The sequence below is a fragment of the Peromyscus californicus genome, unplaced genomic scaffold (assembly GCF_007827085.1).
Source record: "Peromyscus californicus insignis strain IS unplaced genomic scaffold, ASM782708v3 Scaffold_5__1_contigs__length_169319896, whole genome shotgun sequence".
In the NCBI taxonomy this organism is placed as follows: Eukaryota; Metazoa; Chordata; class Mammalia; order Rodentia; family Cricetidae; genus Peromyscus; species Peromyscus californicus.
Genome location: NW_026294573.1, coordinates 51,424,696 through 51,450,435, shown reverse-complemented (window position 1 = coordinate 51,450,435; position 25,740 = coordinate 51,424,696). Strand labels below are relative to the sequence as shown.

The 25,740-nt window shown below is 43.8% G+C and overlaps 1 protein-coding gene across 1 annotated transcript in view; it reads left to right on the top strand.

Moving 5' to 3' along the window:
- Ror1 (receptor tyrosine kinase like orphan receptor 1) overlaps positions 1-25,740 on the top strand; it is a 367,738-nt gene that overhangs the window by 193,316 nt on the left and 148,682 nt on the right. Inside the window, exon 2 of the mRNA XM_052718081.1 lies at positions 22,788-22,859. Coding sequence (XP_052574041.1) covers positions 22,788-22,859 — 72 coding nt within the window. The remainder of the gene's footprint in view (positions 1-22,787; positions 22,860-25,740) is intronic.

Sequence of the window (25,740 nt, the reverse complement as noted above, 5' to 3'; positions counted from 1 at the left end):
CTCTGCCATGAAAACCTAGCTTTTGAAACATAAGAATAAAACTTGGTCAGAGCTGAGTTTTCCATCATGTGAATGAGGGGGTCTTAAACCTGAAGGATTTGAGGACACTCCTCTGGCTTATGGAGAATATGAGAGATCCCATGAGGAAATGAGAAATCCAGGGATGGGGAGTTCTTAATGTGAGCCTTCCTGGGGAGCCTGCGGCCAGCCTTGTACTTACTGAGATACTTGACTCATGGCAGTGTTTAAGACCTGTACCAGTTTCCTGCTCTTGCCTAATGACAAGGGTAAAGCTCTAGATATTCATGTCCAACCTTCAGAGATTGAGGACTTTGAGAGGAGTACCAATGACCTAATAATAACTAAGACTGGTCAAAGCCCCTAAGTGATATCATCTTGGGTCCTAGGAATGGTCAGAAAGGGACTCTGTCATCATCTCCTGGTCACTTCAGCTGGAATTAGAATTATAGGCTTATGCCATCAAGCCCAGCAGATAATGGGAATTAATTGGAGGAAAAAAATAGATACTTGTTTGAGTCATATAAATAATCCAGATTGGAAAAACCTAAACTGATGTAGTATAAATTATCATTATACTCTCAATGCTTGAGCATGTCTATGTAAAACTAACAACTCCAAGATTCTAAACTTTCTGACCACTGACATGACTCCACATGTGCGAAGTCTTAACACTTAACCTCAAGTGACATGTTACAGCTGAAATGCAGGTGCTCCAAAAATATTAGGTGAAATTGCCTCCAGGCTATGTGTGTAAGGTCTACGTGAAACAGACAGATTTCCTGTTTTCACCTCCATTCCATCCTCGCGATGATTCTGTGTATATTTGTTAGTAGTGCATTGTACAGTCTGAAGAAATCTGAGACACTTCTTGTCCCAAACTGGCCACATCAGGAATTGTCATTCCATAATAGCAGAGGTGAAATCCACCCCCACCTTTTGTTCACTTGCTCTGATGGAGGCAGAGCCTGATGGTTCATGGCCATTGTGGCATTTCATCCTGGTGATTTCCTTGTATTTTGCAGTCATAGAGACCAAAGTCAAACAGTTTAAGCAGATCGCCCTAGAGTGGCGCTGAATGATGACCCAGGTCCACCCGCCAGTGTGTGAGCCAGCTCTCTGTAACCTTGACAACATCCCTGAGATAAACAACTTCCTTGGAGGGAAATTCATTTTGGTCACAGTTTCAGAGACTTTGCTCCAACATCAGTCAGCTTCACTATATTTAAGTTTATAGCCCATGGCACGGAATGTGGAGCAGAGCAGAGCTACCCATCTTGTGGAGGCTGGGAAGCAGAAGGTCATAAGTGGGGTCCCAATATCCCCTTCAAAGGCCCACCCCTGATGGCATCACTCCATTTCACTAGGTCCTACCTCCTAAAGGTTCCCATAATAGCATCACAGGCTAGTGAGGAAATGTTTAGCATGGGCCCTCTGGAACACTGAAGACCAGGCCTGATTGGCAGCCTGCCTCCATCAGCTTCTCACAGATGATTTACTACAGTTCTGATGCCTTCAGTGTCCTGAGAAAAGGGGGAGAGGGGGTGAAACTTCAGAGAAGGTTGAGGTTCCCCAGGAAAGGCTAAGCGGCATCTCCCTATAGCCAAGTTGTTATCTTACCTTGCTTGGAGAGGGATCCTGGGCCATATTCTGAAAAGAACACTTGGTGAGAAGGGAGTTACAGCATTCACATACACTGGAGGTAGACTGTGCTAGAGAGTTGACGCCATTTCTTAAAGGCCAGTTGTCCTGGAAACCTTTGTCTAGACATAGAGCCTCTCCTGGTCCACAGGAATGGAAAGACATGATGGCAGGCAAGGGCTGATTCCAGCCATCAGAGTTAGGCTTGTCTTGGAGAGCAAAGGTCCTCGGCATGGAAGCGGGGGCGGTGGGGTGGAGGGGGGAGCTCCTTGGCCATAGGAGACTCATGCTAAGTTCCCTGCTCCAGCTGCCAGTTCCGTTCAGGTCGCACACGCCCGCCCTCCCTTCCTTTGAAAGCTGTGCCCTGAACAACAGCAGACTTTGCCTGCTGCAGTCTAAGTAGTTGGATCCCACTGCCACCCTTTGGATTGTCATAGACAATCTCTTTGTAAAGAGATCTTGTCATAGTAGCAACTAAAACTAAACTATAAAATCAGCAATCAAAATGTGAGACAAATAACAATACCAGTAACCAGTGGTAAACGCCCTTTTAGTTGCTTGTCATGGATCATCCCCACTGATGCTCTGCAGAACCTAAATTATGGCCCTCCATTGGCCAATGAAGAAGACGAAGCTCGGAAAGGTTGAGAAAACTCAAGGTCACACAGCTAGAACAGTGGGGAGCAGGGAACAGAACCTTACTCTGTTTCCCTTCAAAGCGGCAGATTCCTTCTACTTGACCACATTGCCTATAAAATGGGGATGGTAACAGCAGTTGCGAGGCTGGCTTTGCAGGCCTGTGGCGAGGATCAAATGAGACAGTAATTGGGAAAGCACTTTAGAAATTGCAAAGCACTATATAAATATATGGTATTATTCTAATGTATCACTGGCCTACAAAAACACTGCTCAAGCGTTGCATTTAAGAGAAGGCACACCAGCCCATTATTCAATAAGATAACACCACATGTGAGCCTTTTATCATTGAAAGAATGTTTATGAAGTCCACAAAACCCAAGCCATTAGGAAGGTTTTGTTTTCTGGGTAGGCTCAGCAAACTTGGAGCCAGCTCAAGAAGTCTTTAAACAGTCAGGAAGTTAAAATGAAGAGAAGCGTTTAGTGTCAGAGAATTAAATGCTCTTTCATGGACTCTGGGAGTTGAAAATATACAACTTTTGATAAGTTAGATGGTTCCTGGGAGAGTCTTTCAAGTGGTGAATGGGGATCCCGTTGGCACTAACAGGAGGTATAACAGTGATGTCAAATGACGACAGTGGTTTTCAGCACAGGAAAGTGGGAGCATTGGCTGTCTGATCAGACTTCTGGATTTTTGGAACCTGAGTAAATGGCTTCATCCATCTTTCTGTGCCCTGGGTTTTTTATTGGCAAATAGAGATAAAAATAGCATCTACCCGGTAAGGCATTTGTAACGATCCACTGAGTCATTAGAACTGAGTCTGGCATGTCACAAGGCTCTGGTCAGAGTTATTTCATGCTCTGGTTATGCTTTACACAGCATGCAAAATATCCCTGAGTGGCACAAGAATTGAATGGTAGCGCCCAACTCAGCTGAAATAATTCAGGGCCTTGCATGCGCAATGCAAGTGCTCCAAGCTCACGATGCATTTGTTGTGTGACTTTTCCTGGGACATGTGAACAACTGTGGGCTCGCCTCAGATAGGGAACCAGCAGCAGACCAAAGCGAGGATTCCACCAAAGTCCAACTTGGTGAAGCCGTGAATTTACTGGGGTTGCTTCCAAGAGCACTGACAAAGTGTTGGAGAGTCTCAGCCCTCCCCCACCCCCACCCTCATTCCCCCACACCCCATAGCTGTTTTCTGATTCTATTACCTTGAGTTCCAGCTCTCTACAATGTGGGATACTGTTTGCTGCTGAACCTCAAAGCTTCTGTTCAGACGCCATCTCTCCCTGACAACTTTGTCTTCTCATCTTAGCAATAGAACACTTGGTCACAGGTAGAGACACTGAAGTCCAGAGACTGTGTGATGATGTGAATTGTTCTCAAAAATTTCCCCTCTCTTTATCTTTCCCCCAAACTCCTAAAATGCAGTGACTAGTTGCAGGTCCTCCATCCATGGATGTGCTACTGAAAATAGGGAGGATGTTCAGTGTCCAACACACTGCCACTCTACCAAGAGACAGGCTGCAAGGGGAGAGAGGCCCCTCGAAGCAATGCCTAGGACCACTGAGCCTGGCTTTCCACACCTTTCAGGGTTCTGGAACTCATCAATGATTACTCCACCTGATGGAAGTGCTTTGCATCAGCTTTTAAAGAAATAATCAGTGTGGCAGAGGAATGGCGCTGGCATTGCGCAATCCATCAGGGCTCCTGTCTGCAGCTGGGCTGATGTGAATGACATCACCTGCTCTGTGATGGTAAAGCTTTCCTTAGCTCTCTGTTGCTCTGGAGAACAAATTCGAGTCCTTCAGGACCCATAGATGACAAGTGTGGCTTCCAAAGTCTCACAGATCCGGGTCCTAGTCCTGTAAATATGTGTGTGGAAGCCTCTGTTGGATTCATGTTGACTTCTTTGTGTCAAACATAAGGTTCTATAGAAGGTCCTATGCAGAGAGCCCTTGGTGGGTCACACAGCCTTGAAAAATTGGCTCAGGAATACACAAGAATGCACTATCTCCTGGAATGGCATTTAAGATCTTGCCTCAATATGCATTTTTCTTGTGATGTTTCTTTTGGTTCCTTTCCATGTGTTGGATAACTGAAAATGAATAGATACAAAATAAGAAGTCTCTGATTTGTACAGTAATACTATTTATCTGGCAGTGTTGGCTCTTAAGTCTTTACTTAAGTGGATTTCCCAACAAACTAGAAATGCCAAACAGTCTGTTGTTGAACAGAAATCATTTTTGGTGGATTGCCCGCAGGTCTCTGTCTTCCCTGGCAGACCCTTTCTCACAATATTGCATGCTCACCACTGAGTTACTGACCCACCAGGGTCTAGTGAACTCTGGAGCACCCTTCTGAGTAGGCCTGTCAAAACGTAAGGCATCCTGGCTTTGCCACTGTTCTGTCAGAAACTTGTTTACCTAGCTGCCATATTTGAGCCCAGGAACTCACCCAATGTCTGGAGCAACCTATGAGTCACTGCTACTTGTGAGCTTTTTTTTTTTTTTTTTTTTTAAAGGAGATTTTATAAGGCATTCAAAAGGATCCATTCAATAATTTTTTTTTTTTTTTCTGCCTGGCACTGAACTAAACGTGGACTTCTTTTCCTACACTACCCCTGCCCTTAGGATGCTAAATGTCTAGTTGGGGAAAATGTGTAGATAAAGTATAGTTAGAAAATAGTGTGAAAGGTACTACTGTGTTCTTCATATCTCAGAGAAGAGAATGCTATCTGCTTAGGAGGCTAACAGAGAGAAAAAGAAGACTCCATTCTTTTTACCTCTTCCTGTAGGTCTTTCTGCAGTTCTCTTGTTTCTACACAGAATAAACATGTGTTCAGCACCAACTGTATTCTTTCTCTCAGATGGCAATAGAGGAGGAGTCAGGTCTGATGCTTCTTCTCATTTGAATATCAGAGAATGGAGTTGTGGAGGAGCTGAGGGAAGGAAATATGTATCCCAGTGAAGAGATCGAGAGAGGGCAGTGTGGCTAGAAGGTGAGCTATAACTCAACCTGGCTGGAAAGTGGGTCAGGCTGCAGAGACCCGTCAAGCTCTGCTGGTGAGTTAACGTTTCTCTCTTGTTAGAGATGCCCTAGGATGTTCTCCCCAGGGGCAGCTTAGGGAAGTGCAGTCCTTACAGTGAGTGACTTGTGGCACCCAAAGCAGTCAGCCACAGAGGAACCCCAAAGTACACATGGAAAATGTAATTTCAGCTTCTCTCTCCACCCTTCCATTTTTGGGATCCTATCTCAGTTACCCAGAATCCATCAACAGCCTTTCTGAGGTGTCTGCCTTTCTTCTTTCCCTTAAATTTATAACAGTTTCAAAAAGTTAAAACGTGTAGAAAGTCCTAGAAGCTACCGGACTAGGGAATAACTGGTAGTTGCCACAGCCATAGTTTCCCTGTGGAATGATGTCACTGATATTTATTAACAGTTTAATTATGCCTCATGCCATATTGGTTCTTTAGTCACACCCTGAGGGTTAAATGTGACCATGAATGTGGGTCAGGCCTATTCTCATGCCTGGTCCATGAGCACTGCATCTCACTGTTCCTAACTACGCTCCTGCAAATCTGTTGGTGCCACCTGCAAACCAATCACACTGCTTCTTCGGGACTGTGTGCTCAGCTTCTCACCTCTAGACTGCAGACCCTCGACCTTGATGACTAGATGTCATACTGTCTTTGAACTGAGGTTATTTCTACAGGTTGCTCTGAGCGCTAAGGCGGAGACACATGCATTTTCAGAAAGCAGAAATCCAGCTTTTAATTTCTCACTGCATCTGAGCTGGGAAAAAACCCAAGGGTAGGGTTCACAGAGACCTTCAGTAGAGTAGCATTCTCTTTGCATTCTCAGTATTCCCTGGGCCCATTTGGCTACAGCCACTAACACTGGCTTCAGTTAGCTATTTACATTCCTCTATTTTTATATAAATTGTTCTATATTTATTTCATATATTTCACACTGTGACCCAGTGCTTTTTAGATCCTTTAAGCCGGGCTATTTGTGCATTAGTCAATGTCAACAGAAGTAAAATCTCAAATTGAGTGCAGACTGCAACCCTGCTCCATTGCCCGCTCTGCCACGCTGAAATGGATCCCTTGTTCTAAGACCTGCTGTGAAATACACTCTATTTACATTAAGGAGACCTCTGTATATCTAAGGCATAATTGTTTCAGGGCCTTCATTAATTTTTGAACTGTGAGACCTAGACTGTCTTCTCTTGTATCTTTTCTGAAGCAGTGGAAGTTAGAAGCTTCAAAATAATAATAATAATAATAATAATAATAATAATAATATTAACAAATTGGTCCTCATTAAAGCAAGCTGGCGATGGTTTTCTGGTAGTGTGCTTTACAAACAATGAGAGAATCTTATTGTAAACCCCTCCAGAACCCTGTTTTCTCAGTGGCCAGGCGGGGACAGTCCAGGATAAAAGGTAGTCTGTATTTGTATAGAAAAATAAAAAACTTGTTTTGCTTCTGTAATTGATGAAGTGTTTATTCTGCCTTACAAACTTCGAGTTGGAAGTTCTCAGAGTTCATCTAATGGAGACCTATCCAGAATAATAACCACCTCCTTGGGTCTCTGACAAACAGGCACTTCAAGCCATGTGAAGCTTACTCCCATGAGATTTGTGTGATCATACATAATATAAAATGACCATTTTTAGCCTTTTGGTGTACATAGTTTAATGGCATTAAATACATTTCACAGCTCTGTACAACCATTGTCACTGCCCATCCTCCACACTTTTCATTGGCTAAAACTAAGTTCTGAATTGGTTTAAAAACTGCCAGCCCTACCCGGACATCTCCTAGTGACCAGCACCCTCCCATATCCTCAGGTGACAAGTCCCAACCAGTATATCTTCTGATAGCCAGTCCCCCACCACATACCATATACCCTTGTGACCAGTCCTATGCCATATCCCCTGTGACTAGTTCCCCCTGCCATAGCCCCTGGTCATCAGTCCCCAACACCATATGCCCTGGTAACCAGTTCCCACCACCATATTCCCTGGTGACCAGTCCCATGCCACATCCCCTGTGACTAATTCCCCCAGCCATATCCCCTGGTGACCAGTCCCTAGTGCCACCTCTCCTGGTGACCAGTCCCTCCCACCACATATTCTGACCAACCCCACATACACACATCCCCTAGTGGCCATTCCCCACATCACATCTCCTGGTGACAGCCTGGTGATCAGTCCCCCCACTACATGTCCTGGTGACCAGTAGTATGCCTTTAAAATATTAATTTTTATTTATACATATATTTATGTGTCTGTGTGTTCGCCTTGTTTTGGCGGAATCCTGCAGAGGCTAGAGGAGAGCATCATATCTCCTAGAGCTTGAGTGTGAGTGCATGCTGGGAACCAAACTCCAGTCCTCTGGAAGAGCAGCAAGTGCTTTTAACCACTGAGCTATCTCCCCAGCCCCAAGTCTACTTGTTGATGTAATAAATTTGCCTGTTTGTGTACCTCAGATAATTGAGTCATACCGTACTTGTCCTTCTGTGACTGACTGGCTTGTTTCAATTCGTGCACTGTCTATATGGTTCATTCTTGTTGGATCATGTTCTAGACTCTCATTTCTTTTTAAGGCTGCATAACACCATACTATAGGAATATACCCATATTCTTTATTCATTTATCCATCAACAAACATTTAGGCTGCACCCACCCTTTGTCTATCATAAATGTCTCTGTGAGCATCGATAGGCATGTTTGAGTTCTTGTTTTCAATTTTTCTAGAAGTATATTCCCCAAATTAATGATAGGAATAAAATTGTTGATTCACATGGAAACTATGGCTTTCAGTTTTGAATGGACCTGTTTTACTACTGTTTGTCAAGGTACTTCCACCGTTCTAATAATTGCCAGCTTTGTTCTAGATTACACTTTCTACAGCCCTACCAAAGTGTGTCTCTGGGTTTTAAAAATGATTTTCTTGAAATAGTATCATATAGTTGTAAAAGTATACACTTTGGTTTTGAAACTTGGCTGCGCTTTATATTAGTTATTTGAATTTGAGTCAAATATTTTATCTTTCCAAGTCTCAGAGATGTTTTATCTGTTTATGTAAAGTGTGAGTAACAAAGAAGATGACACTAACTATATAATTAGAAAAATGGAATGAAAATTAGTACAAGATACTTTATTTAGTGTCTCAAAATAATAGGCTCTTGATGACTGTTTTGGGATTCTGGGGTCATTGGTTGGTCCATTGTTTTGGGACATTCTTGATTGTTGGGTTGTCTTCTTTTGGGTGAATTAAAATCGATGGGGCCAATGAGATGGCTCAGCGGGGGAAGGTGCTTGCCTCTCAGTGATGCAAGTCTGATGACCTGAACTTGATCCCCAGAACCTGCATAAAGATGGAAGGTGAGAACTGGCTTTGCAAAGCTGTCCTTTGACCTACACATGTACAGGATGGCAAACCCCTCACCCCACTGCATCATGCATAGTCACACATGTTAGTAATAAATGTATATTAGTAATAATAATAATTTTTAAAAATGACTTTGGTGTAACTTCGATAATGGATAATGGTCTTATTAAGACGGATAATTCATCAGTCTTAATTTTGGACTTTTCTGAGTCACAAAATAAATAGCAGCTCCTTACACATGTCATCTGTCTGATATCAGCCCTCAGTCATTTATTAGTCTTCTTTTGCTTTGGTCAATGTTTCACTTAACCCAGGGTGGCCTAGAACTCTCTATGTAGCTGAGGATGACTTGCCCTCTTGATCCTTCTACCTCCTCTCCAAGTGCTAAGAGTACATACAGGCATGTACCATCCTACCCAGCATATGCTGTTCCAGGGATCAAACATGGGGTTTTATGTGTGCTAGACAAACACCATTGCCAGCTGAGTGATTAATGTGTCTGCCCAATACTTCATGAAATGATAGTATCTAGAGGTCGTCATGGTATCAGCTATTCTGGACTGCAGCGGGCCATGAGACTGAGTAACCAGAAATCCTACTGTCTCCATTCTGTTGGCCTTCTTCCCTATCAGAGGCACCAACAGGAAAGAATAGATGTGTGGATGTCAGTGAGACTTTTTAACAGACTCAGGGCCCATCATGCCCTGTCTTTTCTTCCTTTCCAACCTCTCTTTTTTCTTATGGCTAAGATTCTGCATGGCTCGCACACTCGCCTTTATTCAGCTTGTAGCCTTTCACTTTGTTCTCTCTTTTGTTTGCTATCTTTTGTTATCTCCTTAAGTGGGGCCAAGACTACCTGCTCCTGTGGACCTTCCTTGTGTCCACTGATGCCACGTGGACACAAGGACTCTTCTTTGAAATAAAATTTGGTTGTAATTTTGGCACAGAGCTGTCACGGGTCTCATAGAAGGTGCTGTCTGCAGTCTGAGCCTTTCCCATTGTTGAATGAACACCTAGAGACTTGCCCAGGAAGAGAGGTTGGGTGGGAGGGTATTTTGGCTGTAACTTTAAGGAGCAATTTGAACCTGAGTCTTCAAACATGAAAGTCCAGGGAGGGTCTTGTTCTACCCCACCTGGTCCTGTAATTCACTGACTCTCCAATGCCAAGTCAAATTGCAAGTTTCCACATTTGCCCTCAGGAGGGAAAATGGAGCACCTTGGAAATACCAGGGTTACCCCTAAAAGCTCCCAAGACTTCAGCTTGCTTTTAGTTACATGTCTAACTCACCTAAACGTTTTTTTCTTTATGAGCTCTTTGACATCCGTGAAATGTTTCAATTTTACTGTGAACCTTTTTACCCTTAAAATTAAAATCTCCAACCTGTTTTTTTTCCTGAGGAGGGAAGTTGTAACTTTGTCAAAGATGAAGTGTTCCAGCGGCCTTCTCTTCCCTCGCCTTAGCTGAGTGTTTGAAAATACACTTCCCTGACTGTTAGCCTCTCAGGCATATCACATGTTGACAGAGGGAAAGGAAAAAGCCAGATTCTCTTCCTGACTTTAAAAACAAAAGAGAAATGAAGGAGGGGCTCACTGTCTCGGCATTTTTTATACGAAGCGTTGTTAGCGTTGAGAGACAAGTGAAAAGCGCGCACCTTTGTTTTTTTTAATTAATTATTTATTTATCTATTTATTTATTTATTTATTTATTTATTTATTTTTCCTGTAAAGGACTGTAGGACTCCCTTACAGTTGACATGGCCGAGATTTGTGGCAAGGGCTTTTGTAACTTCTACTTTAACCACCAAGAATGATATTTATCTAGAGTTCATAGCCATTTGAGATATCGAACATGCAGAATGCTAACATTTAGGCCTTATTTGGCAAAGTGGTAACTAATTTACCAGTTTGCCACGTGTGTATATGGAATGAAGTCACACTCCCTTGGGATGAGCCTCCCAACACAGACATTACAACAGTCTCCCCAAAGCATGGAGGTTATACTCTAAGACCCCCACCTGATGACCTGACGTGAGATGAATGGTGGCTGTCTTGTGACATCATGTTTCCATAATAGTAGCCTAGGGTTGCTTGAACACAGGTTCTGAAATATGGCAATAACCGGTCTGATAATCAAGATGGCTACTGAGAGTAAATAATTGGTAGTCTGTAGATAGCAGAGATATTCTTAATAACCAAGGTGGAAGGGGTGAGCTGGTGTGAATCTCTTCATACTAAATATGGTGTGCAGTTAAAAACTTACCAATTGGTCACTTTTAGAATTTTTCATTTAGTATTTTCAGATCATGGTTGACATAAGTAGTGTAGACCTCAAAAGATAAATTACTGTATCTGATGGTGTAGCCAACCGGCCAGTAACCAGGCAAAGCAAGAGGCAGGTCTTCTTCACCAGAGGACTCCTATGGTCGTCTATGGCTGAGGCTGGTATGCTTGTATGAACACATGGCTTTTGGTCTGGCTCTTGGGGAAATTGGAAAACATTAGGACTAAATAATTTGAGTTTCTTTTAGTTGAAGAGTGATGTGTAGGAGTATGTTTGCAACAAAGAAGGCTGCTATTAAGTCTTCGAGGTGTTGCCAGTCAACACCTCCACAGGGTTGTTGAGAGGTGATGACCCATCTCCTTCCCTGCCCTTTTCACCTGGCTAACCGTGCCACTCGCGTTTTTAGACTTCAGTGTGGAAAACACGATATGTGACAGTAGGAAGTGAGAACAACTGGTAATGTCTGTTTGCTGTGACCAAGTTTCCTGGCTTCGACTTTGACATTGTAACTTTTCGAGAGAATCCTTTTGATAGTTTTGTCCTGTTTGTTTTGCAAACTTCAAAGAAAAAGCCCACATCCCACTTACACATAAAATGGCAAGCGTGAAGCAAACTTTAATGCAGTAGATTGATTATAACACGCACCTCTGTCAGGACATTTGTGCTAAAAGAGAGGAACCACACGAGCTTACCCTAATAGAAGGCTTTAGTTGGGACAATGTCACCAGAAACCTCACAGTGCAAGGAAAGAACCATGGGTTCAGGTCTCAGAGACATTTGTCAGAGTACTCTATAACTCTCCCTGATGGAGAAATTATACTTTTGCTTTATGAGCTATAGTAGATGTAGGAACTGTATTACTCTGAATGTTTTACTAATTTGTTTGATGACATCCTTGCCTTCTCTTCTCCTTCCTCATCCCCCTGTACATTATGCCATTCCTGCTTTTTATATCTGTGAGCCATTGGGGTGGGGCATGTATTTCTCTCCTGTACCATCTCAAGTTCACCAAATATTACATAGAAAGATTAAAATTCATACACCAAGTGAACATCCAGTAGTTTCCCCAGTTCCCCCAGCTTCCTGGTGTGGGAGACCATATGTCAGTTTTGCATTCCTACTTATCCTTCAAAACTCAAGGCAAAAGCTAACATCCCTTGCCAACCTTATTGGCCATGGCTGTTTCTTTCCTACATGCTCTGGTGAGGTTTTCTCTAGTGTCCTATAACACATTGGCACAGAGGCACCAACAACTCCTTTTATAGTCTCCCCATTTTACACATATAAAGTATATAACATTTTTATAAACTTTAAAAACGTACAATGAAAAGTAAATCTTCTTGCACCTGGCCTATTAACTGTCCCCCTTCTCAGATGTAGACATTGTTCTTAATTTTTGGATATCTCCCTTTATACCTATTTCATGAGGATGTAGATTTATATGTGTAAGAATGTAGACACATGTTACACATGAGTGTATATAAATCAAAAACCTAACCATGCATAGCTTGGTTTTATAATTATTTTTTCTAGGCATGCTTTATGTTTTTTTACCTAATGGTATATTTTGTGATTATTTCAAACCAAGACATACAGACCTGCCCCTTGTTCTGTTGAGACCTTTGGATGGCTCTATAATTATTCAGCAGGTCCTGCTGTTGGAGAAACAGGTGATTCCCACCCCTTTTCCCTTCCAGACAGCATCCTGCAGCCCTGGCAAGTGTCACTTCATCTGTGTTAGAGTGCACCTGCAGGCTGCATACCTGGAAGGGAAGCTGCTGCTCACACAGCAGGGCCTTTTACGTTTCCATAGAAACCACTAAGTTCAACTGATTCATACTCCTCCCATGCCCCAGTGTTTATTTCTTCATAGCCTTCTCAGGGAAGTGCATCATCAAACCAGTTTTATATTTCCAATCTGACTTGTGGGCGTTTGTGGGCCTATGTGCACACATATGTTCATGTGCCTGCAGAAGCATTGGATCTCAGGGGCTCGTTATAAGTGGTTGTGAACCAAACATGTATGTGCTGGGACTTGGACTCCAGTCCTCAAAGAGATTAGCAAGTGCTCTTAAGCATTGGGCCACCTCTCTGACTCTTCATATGGAAGTTCTAATATTTTGTATTTTTTTTAATCAATGAGTGCAACATGTCTGTGCATGTCTGAGGCCATTTCATCTTCTTTCCTGCAGACTGTCAGCTCATTCCCATCGCCCACTTGTCTGTTGCTCCCTCTCATCTCTTCCAAGACCCTTGCCACTCCTTACCTACGATCTACCAGCTCATTCTCTTTGCCCGCTTGTCTGCTGCGCTCTCTAATTTCCTTCTGCATGTTGCTGGGTAGAAAATCCTGTGCTCTGTGCTCTTGCAGTTAGTCCTCTGCCCTTTGAGCTTCCAGAATATTTTCTCCTAGTTTACCATATGTCATGTTCAGGTATTGTTTTGTCCTGTAGGATCCTTTTAATGTCCTCTCGTTTATCACCTTTCTTTCCATGGTGTTTGGATACTGTGTCAAACTTAATTTCTCCCCACATCCTGAATGTACACCTGCTTGATGACAACAGGTTGGCAAAGGTGAAGACAGGCTATAGGTCTTGTGGAGAAAGTCTAAGCAAGTGGGTTGCTCCCAGTGGAACTCTGGTTGTGAAGTGAGGGACAGACAGAGACCCTCCTAAGGGGTTCTACCACCCACAGGAAATGTCCCCAACATCCTGGTCCTCCCTCAGTGAAAATAGATGAGCATGTTCCAGAAGGGAAGGACATACTTCTGTCAGCATAGGAACTGTTGAAGTCACTCTCTTATCCACAAGAAATCAAGTTGCCCATCTTATAGGTGATAGACATGAACAAGCAGGCTTCCTCATCCATCACGCACATAGTAGCTCTGGCCATTCCCATTCATGGCTGTTGACTAACAAAGCCCCTGAAATGCTGCTTGTGACAACTCTGTGGCAGGAAGAGCCTTCCTTTTTCAAAAACAAGTGACTCTTTGGCACATCTGAAGCATGGCCTTGCATGTTTGTTAAAAGTTCCCAAGCCTCCAGCTCCAGACCTAATGTGCATAACAACCATGGTACAGCTGCCTTTCATTTCCAGTGCAAATAGTGATTTGCTTTTTGTTAGACCCCAAAATAGCCTTGGCAGATGCCTGGCCAATGGAAATGAAGAGCCAAACGTTGATTACATGGAGAGCCATCTTTCATCTCATGAGGATGTGATGTAAAGCCTGCTGACCAAGGAAATGGCCACGCCACCAAGTTTGACTAGATATTGCTGGTGGCTGAGTTCCATATTCGTACAAATGAGAAGATCCCTCTTCCCACATCATTGTTTGAGAGCCTGTCTTTGCCTCATATGTGACCACAGGAGTTCTCAACGCATTGTCTTCCCAGACTGGGGTGACTTCCTGTCCCCAGATGTTCTCTCTAGCACTTGACATCATTGCCGGAGATTCTTCCCTTAGGCTTTTACTTTAGAACCTCAAACTTAGCTCGGAGCATGCGCAAGCATCTTAAGCCTGGTCTTTTTTGTTTGTTTGTCTTAAAGGGGAAAGACAAAGACTGAGAGTTTTTGAACTGTAACGCCCAGTTCTATCCTGCCCTTTACAATGTGCTCACCTATTCTCAGGGTTTCTAGCTTTAGACTACTTCCAGGCTTACTGAGCCTTATTGCTTTTATCTGTAAGTGATGGTTGCCCATAACTGTATCCACCCTTGATCCCGGCTTAGTTGCCCCTTGACAAAGGCCCTCCTCATGTTCCTGCAGCCATTAATGAAACAACCTGCCCCAGCATGATTTCCTCACCATGCTAGATTCAAATCCCTCTGAAACCACCAGCCCAAATGTAAAAACAATACAATTGTGTCCCGGCTGGACATGAAGAAACCCAGACTCGGGCACAGACTTTGCCTAAGGTCAGTGTCACAGCCAACCACACTACCTTGGAGAAATAAATGCTTTGCCTGTCTGTGACATCTCCCAGAGGCTGGCCAGGCATGTGGAGTGCACAGGGATCATATCACTGTGCTTTTGGGACACATTTGCTGGCTGGTGACTTATTCCCAGCCTCAAGAAGCATATCATCTTGGTGACAAAACAGAACACTCAAAAACCTTCTGGTCACCTTACAAGTACAAAGTGTCTCACTGGAGCAGGAGACAGAATGCTGTGCTGTTGCAAAGGATGTCCTGCGAGGGCTTCTGGCCTCACCTTGGGCTCTGCTTAATGTTTCCCTGTGTTTTATTCTCATTATTGATCTCCCCAGGCTTTCAATAAAGACTCAGTACAGGAAACCCAGTCCAGACTGATGAAACTTTGAAACTGGAACAATCTGAGGCAAATTAAGAATCTGAAAATTACCAGCTAGCCTGATATAACATGCCCAGGCTGATGCGGCTGGAGGAGAGCATTTACATCCTGCAGGGGGATAGCCACCCTCTTGAATTTACCTCTCAGATTAAAATGGCTTTGCACTAATTCTAGGAACCCTCAATGCCATCCACTTAAGTGTGATTTTCAGGGGCGGCCAGAAGATACAAATTACCCTTTCAGTGTGTTTTGTCACCCCTGAAGTCTCCCCTGCTCCCACCACTACTTTTTTATGTCTCACACTTTGGAAAGTTCAGAGAATTGAATTGAGAATATAGAGTTTAAGGGAAGCAAACAGCAAAGAAAGAAACACCCCTTAATTCTGAAGGGACGTGAGAGCTCACAGCCAGTGCTGGAAGCAGCTGGGCTGAGGCAGAGCTGGGGAAGGGGAGGGCATGGCTATGTTCTGTGACAGCTGATGACATGTCAGGGGACCTCAGGCAGGCTTTCTGCCTAGCTCTGGGTTTCTTCAAATCTAATCAGATTGCGATAATCTTAGGCCTTGGGCCTTCCCACATGGAGCCATGAGTTAATAATGCCCGTTTTGTGAACTGACTTTCTTGAAAGGAAAAGTAAGACCTAAATACAAGGTACTTGTCTCACTCGAAGGTGCTTGGGATCTTAATAGCTGTCTCAATTACATCCAAAGTGGACTTCTCTCTGGAAGTGCTCAAAGTGGCTGGGAGTCAAGGCTGAAAGGGGGTTTGTGTCTCTCGCCTTCTGGGCCTTAAGTAGGATTATGCTTGCTTTTAGGGTATGCCCAATTTGCCATTCTAACAAAGGGCTCCACAAACAAATTGAGAGCCTGTGTAACTCAGAAAATGGTTAAGACAGTTCTGCTTTGCTCTTGACATGGTCAGCCTAAAATCTATGTGTCAAAACTAATGGCCAAACAATTAGGGGGTCTTCAAATTGAGAATAGCATTTGGCTTTGAAAGACTCTCTAGAAGTACCAGTTTGTTTCTTGGTTAATAACCATGAATCTATCTCAATACTGAAGGAACTACCCAAATAATCTTCCAGTTCCCTTTCCCTCTGATTTTGAAATCACTTTGAAATTCTCAATTCACTTGTTCATTTTCTTATTCACTTAGAATACAAATCAATATTTGAGCTTGTCACAAGAGTGCTTCATAAATGACCAGTGCTGGACTATGAAATATGTCAGACTCACCCAGTGAGATTCAAGGGTTGAGAAAGCACAATCCAGTTATCTCTTTTGGTTGACACACTCCCCACCTGGGTTTGGGAGTTGCTGAGTTGAACACCCTACGGCGGTGTCTGTGGTTAGTAAAAGTCTTTATCCACAGTCATCAGAGCTACTTTGCTCAAGGCTGACTCATCTGACCCATCTCCAGAGAGTCCCAAGAACAGTCTGTGATCATTACAATTAGGCCCAGTTAACAAGTGAGGCACTAGGGACTGAAGAAACTCTTCTCGGGTCACGGCCAGGTTGTGGAGAGCCAGAATGTGAACACGTTCAACTTAGAAACCAATCCCTTGCCTCCTGCTGCACTCACCTCGCAGTGACACTTCCTTGAGCTGTCTGAAGTCAGGGAGGGCCCAGGGGATGCCAGAGTCCTGATCCTTGCTCCCAAGGTATTTACAGTCTAATCAGGATGAAGGGGAGAGCACTCATGGATGACCAGAGGGATGTAAAAGTGAGAGAAAAGTGTAAAGTAGAAAGGTTAGACACTTCCATTGTTGGTTTTGTCTGTTCAGTAGTAAACTGAACATCACTGAATCACCATGTTTATTTTGTTTTTCCTATTGAATTGCATGGTTGTTTCATTGTGAGTTAAGCTTCATGAAGTAGAACTATTCTGTTTGAGGCTCTAACATGAGAAAGATTTTATCGATGTCACGATGACATTTGTTCACAGAGGTGGAATTTTATGTTTTGAGATATACTCTTTGGGGTTAGGGAAATGGCTCAGTAGATAAAGCACTTGCCACCAAAGTATGAGGACTAGAGTCTGGGTCCCCAGAACCCATGTCAGAAAGCTATGCAGGCATGGTGTCTCACTTGTAATCCTGGCTTTCTGGAGGAACCCGGGGACTCTCTGGGCAAGCCGGCTAGCTAGATGGTCTGAGTCAGCCAGCTTTGTGGTAGGCTGTGTTTACCCTGCTTCAGTAAGGAAAGCGGACAGTTATTTAGGGGGCCACCCAATGTCAAACTCTGATTTCTACATCCACATGCATAAATTCCTACACATTTGCACCTCTACACACTTGCACCCACATACAAACCCACATATATACATCCTTGCATGTCATGCATACAAACACATGTGTTTATAATTTTAGCATATGTAATCTCAGTACCTGGGAGGCTGAGGTAGGAAGATAGTGACCTCAAGGTCATCCTCTACTACCTTGCAGTGCCCCATCTCCAAAATCAACACCAACAAAATGTTGTAGTGCTTGTGGCTCAGAATGCTAACCCACCAATTTAAGTCTTCATGGTAAGACCCCCCAGCACCAATCCCTCAAAAAAAAAACCACTTTTCTGTATTGTGTTTTATCACTGATCTCTACACAGGTAGACGAGAACAGAAATCATCAGACTTTTCATAGTATCATCCTGAATGAGCGATGGCTTTTCTGTCTCCTAGTGACTAAGTAGAAATGAAAAGGTAGAAGGGAGTGAAAGCTGAGAACCGGCTGCACTAGTGTTAATGTCTTAGGTCAGCCTTCCAACCCCAGCAAGTGCTAACGTTGCTAGGGAGATGAAAGCACACAGGACTCCATGCTGGTTGAAAATCTACCAAGGGTAGATAACCTGGGACAGACTCTGTTTCTAACAGAAGGCTCTCTCAAGGGCCCAAGCTGTGCAGGTAAAGACAGATCTGTGCTAGAGACAGAGACGCCACTGATGACTGCCCTTCCTCTGGCAACAAGGGTCTCTGTGGGACGTGCTGGCTTCACTGGGTCTTTGCAGTTGTTCACTCCTAGCAAACCTACAGAGAGGACATCTGGAAGATGGAGAGTGTACCATTCTAAAGACTGAAGTTGCCCTAAACCACAGGAGGCTAGGCAGCAGCATTTTGGGTCGGGACTCGCTCCTCTGAGATTCTGCTCACCCTTCCCTGCCACTGCCCCCTCATGGCATTATTTCATTCTGTTTAAATTCATTATTTTCCTATGTCCACTTCAGACCATGAGCTCTGTGAAGCAAACACTGCCTTCAGTTTGTTCACTACTGCTGAGCTTGTCTGGGTCAGAGCTTAGTAAATATTTGTTGAATGGCTAGATGGATGGATAGGCATTGGATCAATGAACAAGTGAACTTAGAGGCATTAAACTCTGGGTGGGAAAAAAAAAGTCTTTTCATTCCTTCTGATCATTCATCTTCCAAACAGCTACTATATGTACTGTGGCTGTAGAGAACAGTCAGTACAATTTAATTCCATCCCTTGTGTATAGGACTTAACCAAGGCCTCATTTATTTAGTAAAACTCAAGAATATATTCTCAGGCAGTGTTGGAACAGCAGTCCTAAAGACTGCCTTCCTGAATCTCTTACTTTTGTTTGAATGGCCAGTGGCCTGGCTATGTGTACTTTTGCTATAAGATGGGCTGTAGCATATGAAATGGGGCTGTATGTGGGCCGGGCAAAGCAGAAAAAGGAGATGGATAACACCATGGATAAAGACAGAAGGATAGGGGAAAAGGAGGTGTGGCCAGGAGGCGCCTTCCAGGGGAAGCACATGGAATGGAAAGTCACATGATGACAGAAACAGAAGAATGAGGTGTGTTGATGTTGTTAGACCTCGAGGTGTCTCCCGCAGCCAGGAGGAAGGGAAGTGGAGCCTCCCGAGAGAGAGAGAGAGAAGACCAGTTTCCGAGCAAGCATTTTCCAGCATGCTTCTTTTCTTCCCACTCTGTCTTTGCTGGCTTGCTGTGAAGCCAGAAACAAACTAGTCTGTTGCTGTACCAAGCATCCATTCCTCACCTTGTGGCCTCCAGGGCTGGTGAGAGATGACTAACATTGCTTTACTCCCTTGAGCCTCTCCCTCGGGTAAGATCAACATTAACTCGTTTTGAAATTCCCTTGGAACTTTGCACTGTCCTCCAGGAGATCCTGCCTCCTCAGGAACAGGCTAGATGCTGTATTTTTGTCTTGAAGAAAATTGCTTTCCCCCTTTCCCGCTGCCCCCCAAAAATAGGTAGGCTGATAAACAGGAAACTCCTAGAAGCCTCTCCCTGGAAAGCCTACTGGAGCTGTGGATAAGAAAGTTCACTCACTGCTTTCTGAGCACTTGCCTCAGGTACCATTGCCTTTCTAGTGCCCAGGCTCTCTCTTGGCTTTGAGTTGTCTTTCCAAGGCCCACCCCCTTGTTGTTTAGCATTCCCTTTCCCCAGTGGGGTCTATATTCTTCCTTTGTGCTGTCTTATCCTCCAGTATCTATCTTATTACATGTTTCATTTTAGGACCAAATCCTATTTTTAAATGTCGTAACATATCCAATCGATTGACTTGTTATCACTTCCTGCATCCAACTCTTTGCCTTTAAATCCCATTTTCCTTTGACTGAAATAACTAGTGTAGCATAGAAACCTGCAAGTGTGTTTATAACCATTTTATTTGTATGAGATAGAAATGGAAAACCCCTGGATGCCAGAGGTGAATGGGTAAACAATGTATATAACCTCATGCCATGGCTTATTACTCATCACTGAAAGAGAACAGACCATTGACACAGGCAACAGATTGGATGGATCTGAAGAGCATTGTGCTAAGTGAAACAAAACTAGTCTGAAAGGGCCCCATGCTGCACAAATTCACTTCTATAATATTCTTGAAGCAACAGAGCCATAGAGATAGAGGAGAAGAGTGTTTGCCGGAGGACAGGCATGGGGAGCAGGGAGTGGCGGTCACCCACTCTGGCTCCTTCTACCCTGACAGTTCCTTTGGCTATAGGACAAACTGCTATGGCTCACTGATAAAGAGCACGCCAACCCCCAGACCAGGGAGCCTGGGAACAGAAGCATGCCAGCCAGCTGGGGTGGCAATATGGACAAGGAGCAAAGGCTGAGAGAATGGTGGGACTAAGACAGACTTTGACGGCATTTACATGAACTATTTCCAAAGCTTTATCTTACTGCTGTAGCTTAAGCTGCCAGGAATCCAGGATTCCTTTTACAGCATCAGCTCCATAGAAAGTAAGTTCTATGTGACTGTGTTTCCAACCTGAGTTTGAATTGCTGATTGTTTTTAATTGGGGACACATAACAAAAGTATGGATTCCTGGTACTATTAACAATGACACTGTTCCCCAGGTGTCCCTGGACACTAATTACTACTCACTTCTTGGGCAATGGCAAAGGTAATTTGAGTTTTAAAGCTCATTACTTAATTAGGCTGATTCTGAGGAGTGTTTCTCAGCCTCAAAAGTCAGATTTTTTCTTTCAGATGTTCAGCATCTTAGAGAAAGTAATAACTAAAACAGATATTTTAAAATATAAATCGTAACTGCGCGAGACATATTGTCTGTAAGACTGGTTTTTACTATTTCTTTGAGTGTGTGTGTGTGTGTGTGTGTGTGTGTGTGTGTGTGTGAGTGTGTGAGCATGTGTACATGTGCCACTTGTGTGACGGTATCCACGGAGGGCTGAAGAGGGCACTGAACCCCCTGGAGCTCGAGTGACAGGCAATTGTGTACCACCCAGTGTGCATGTTGGGAACCAAACTCAGGTGAGCTGCAAGAGCTGTTAACCACTGGGTGGATCTTCCAGCCCTGAAAAGTGATACTTTAAAAAGGTAACTTTAGTCTCATTTTAAAAAAGAGAGGCTGAATATTTTGCATGAAGTCAGTGATTCTCCCTCCACAGATAATAGTAGATATTCAAAACACACACACACACACACACACACACACACACACACACACACACAAAGGAACGTTAGTCAGGGTGCAGTGGAGACTCAATGTGTATTAACCCTTTCTGGTATATGTGCCTGCACAAGATGCCCATCCTTGGGCAGAAGTTAGGAGAAGTACCACCTCCCTCTGGATTCATGATAAGCGATTTTCTACTTGGGTCCATCTTTCTTTGGGGTATCATAGTTCATTGTGTAACATGCTGTTAGATATACTGATCATCTGACTTCGGTTCCCCTTAAATAATCTAGACTCAGGATGAAGGAGCAGACCAGGACCCTGGGCAGGGTGTGTGGCATGTGTCTCTTTTCCTTCCCATATGTTCTAGGACAGGGAAGCCAGTCTGCCGAGTAGCCCGTGTGTTTCAGCAGTGTGTGGTAAGCAGACAGACTGGAAGTGATCTTTGCAAGGTTTCCATGGGCACACATTAGGCCCTGGCAAAAAGGGCAAGGACATGTGTCATTTCTAGACATTTGGTAGATGCCCAACAGTAATAAGGAAATAGCAAAAGTGATTATTTCTGAAAAAGTAAAATCCAGAGATAAGATGGGTCTCATAGCCTTTGGTACTAGGCAGCCCAGGCCACTGGGAGGCTTGTGGAGTCAGGCACTGTGCTCCAGGTCTTCTACTTATTAAAGTTCAGCTTGCTTTCCAATTCAGACCTGTTTTTAGTGGCTACTTAAAATACCCTATCTTGAGAAGACTGTAGCACAGATGCCAAGCTTAATATGCAAAAAGAGTCATAATAGATCCATGATGTTTGCAAGCTATTGAAGATGGGGTGACATCATACGTGCAGTATCTGATGACCTTGGTCCCCCTCAGATCCTACCCAGCACTAAGGTTCTGTAATACTGTATGTGTGTTGTTTGTACATAGCCCAAGGGAAAGTTACAACAACCCTATTTAAAATATGTTAGTAAAATGACGCCATGGCTTGACTTTTCAGAAACAACAAAACCATCCTATATGTAGCAAGTCTATTACTGAAAAGTTTTTAAATCTTCATAGCACATTATGTCCTTCAGATGGTTGATTTGCATATTTGCTTTAAATCACGGTGGCTTTGAAAATCACTGTATAAATGTGGTCACCACAAATGACTCTGAGCATTCAAATGCTGGGCTTTCATTTGCCTTGACTTGGAGAGCTAGTGTTGAGAGTCATAGAGTCATTAAACTCAGTGGATGAAAGCAGCGAGCAGGACAACCTTGTCCATTTTTCCCCCCATGGGACTTTTGAATGCATTAGTCCAAGGCTGGTCTTCTGCCAAGACTACTTTGATAAAACATGGTTGTCTCTCCCGGGTTTTCTGTTCTTTCCCTTTTAACCCTCAGGGTGGAATGTTAAAGGTCTAGCCTACAGCTTGGCTGGCTTGGGATTCTGAGATGTGGGCCGCTGCTGGCCGCTGGAGCTGTCTCATGTACACTAAGCCACAGTACCTTGACAATCTGTCCCTGAAGGAAAACCCTGAGGATGGAATACTTCTACCAGCCCGGAAGTGACGTTATTGACTAATGCCCGTCCCCCCCACCCCCTTCTTTCTCATTCCAGAAACAGAGTTATCAGTCACTGCTGAGCTGGTGCCTACCTCATCCTGGAACATTTCAAGTGAAATCGACAAAGGTACATGGAGGGGAAACACCGGCAGGGGAGGAGACAAAGCTCACCCATAAGCCTTGGCCTGCTCTTCCTTCAAATGAACCTCTGTCCACATCATTAAGAGGAGGAGGCTGAAAGAAAACCCCAGCTCACATTGTGATGACTTAACATTTAATTATTTGGAATTATTTCTGAAGAAGTCTTTTTTTTTTCCTTTTCTTTTCTTTTTCTCTTCTTCCTCTAACATGTTCCACATGGTTAAAATGCTTCAAGATGTGAAGCGGGGCCATTCCTGACCTTCCTGCCTCTGCATCTAGTGCATCTCGTTTGGGGGATTTGATCCAGCCTAAGCCAGGACTGATGAGAGCCGTTGGCTGGGTGACCTTTCTGGACAAGCATTTGATGTGCTTGCGGGGTTCAGGACCCAGCATTTTGGGATGCTTGCAATTGACTGTGTGTACAGACAGCAGCTTCCTGTGTGCACGTGGGAAGCATGTTCCCACCATGGAGTTGTGGCTTTGCATTAATTAAGGCCTGCCATGTGCTTTGGTTAGTCTGAGGAGATCCTATGGCCTGGGCACGACAAGGCCCAGGTGTTTGGCTCTGTCTGCCTTGAGCCTCATTTCTATTTAGTCCCCTTTGTCTTGTCTCTGTGTCTCTAACTGGATTCCTGGTTCTTCTAGTAGTTCCGGTTTCTCAATCTGGCTTGTCCTTCTGTTTTTTGTTTTTGTTTTTGTTTTTGTTTTTGTTTTTGTTTTTGTTTTTGTTTTTCTTTGCTAATACCCACCCTCCACCTTCTGCAAGGAGCTAATTCTTTCTCTTTCAAGACTGAACACAAGCTCTATGGCATTCACAGGCTTCTTCAGTCCCTTGTAGGAAGTACCCTCTCTCTCCTTGGAACTTCTGTCTCCTCATTCATTCATTCATTCACCCAGTGATACATTGCTTTAATTCTTATTACTTTCCTCTCTGGGTACTATTCGTAGAATTAGGATCCAGAAACTGATTTCTGGATAGTCTTCTCTTAACTAACTCAGTACATTAAACACCCATCTTCCCCTAAGGCTGGGAGAGATATTTCTACAAGTCTATCTTGTTATGCGGTGGTGGTAGGGCATGGATTCTGGTCCATGTTAAATCCCCAAATAAATGTGAATAAAATGATGAATCCACCATACAATGCAAGACAATATTTTGATACTTCAGTGTACAAATACTCATCTCCAACAACTTACTGAGTTTCTTCTTGAGCTTAGGTGTGGTTTTGGGTTCTGAGACTGCAGTGGTAAAAAGAGTTTGCATCCTTTTCTTATCACCGTGATAAAATATCTGAAGGGAAGAAGGGGCTTTATCCAGGCTCACAGTTAGTGAGGGTATAGTTGATCATGGCGGGGAAGGCATGGCAGAGTTCCTGGTGGCTCACAGCTGCGGCAGTGGGATTGTGAGGCTGCTTGCAGACCCAGGGACAGAGAAGTTGGACATGGCAATAACCCATAAGGCCACTCCTCAGAGAGACCCACTACTTCTAGCTACATCCTGCCTCCTAAAAGTTCTACAGCCTCCCCCAAACAGTGCCACCAGCTAGGAACCAAGCATTCAAACACATGAACCTGTTCAAACCATTAACAGCTCAAAAGTCACCTCCAAAGTTTCCTTTTGCAATCAGCTCTCCTGTCACTGAAGTCCTCACTGGGAACGTGTTTCCTGTCCGAGGAGAGATTGCATCATAGAAGAGCACAGTAGATGTCACAGTTTGACTGGTGGGACTTTATTAGGCATTTCAGAATGCCAGCAGGAGAGAGAGAGAGAGAGAGAGAGAGAGAGAGAGAGAGAGAGAGAGAGAGAGAGAGAGAGAGATCTCATAATTTTTTCTAGCATTGAATTCAATCTAGATTTTTTAAAATGGTATTATCCATTATTCCTCTTCATATCAGGTACCAGCACAAGTCCTAGGAGGCAGTAGATTTCTAATGTATGTTTATGGGATATTTTTAATAGGAAGAGGAGGTAAAGACCACCAGACATTTGCTTAGTGCCTGTCCTGTGGCAGCTACTATGGTAGATGCTTTCAATGTGTGAACTCAACTGTGCAAGCTCCTTGTGGCACCAACAGACACATCACATCATGATCTATTATATGTGGATCATAGCCTCCCGTTCTCCATAACAAGAAGCCTGTGTGGGCGAGATAGGCCACCAGGCTGCTGGGCGAGAACTCGGCCTGCCCGGCTTGCAATCTCCTCACCAGCACTGTTTGTATTGATAGTTGCCTTTTGAGAAGTAAATGGTATGGTGGTGAGCCTGTGGGTAGTGGACAGGAGAAAAACCACCCAGGGTCTTTCATTTGTTCAGAAGAGCCTTCCAGAAAACGTGGGAGCTTTCTAGTGATTCTTACGTCATGTTTTGCTATATGATTAATGGAGACTAGTCTATAATTCCCATTTAGAATTAGAAAGAGAGCTGCTTAAGCCACTTATTTATTCAGTGCTTAAATCTTTATTGATTTCTTTCCTGGGTAGCATTTGAAAACTTAGGATCCATAGATGAGTCAGGAAAGGGATCCTGTTCCCTGTTCCACAAACTTGGAGCTTTCATTGCACATAGTGATACTCAAATATATAATTAAAGCCTTTGGGTTACTTTCAGAGATGGAGCTATGGCAGGTGGAGCATATTCCCTAAGCCTATAAGCAAGCTGGTGGAGATAAAAATAAAATCCACTGTCAGGATGGCCCACAAAAGGAGGAATGACTGGGTTTTAGAAGTTAAGACAGTACTAGGTGCTTTAGTGAAGATCAGTGATGAGATAAGCTGAAGGTCCTATGGGCATATGGGAAGTGCGTGTGAATCTTAGGGTGGTGTCTGGACCCCAGCCATGGTCTCCAGGCCTTTCTGCCCAGCAAGGC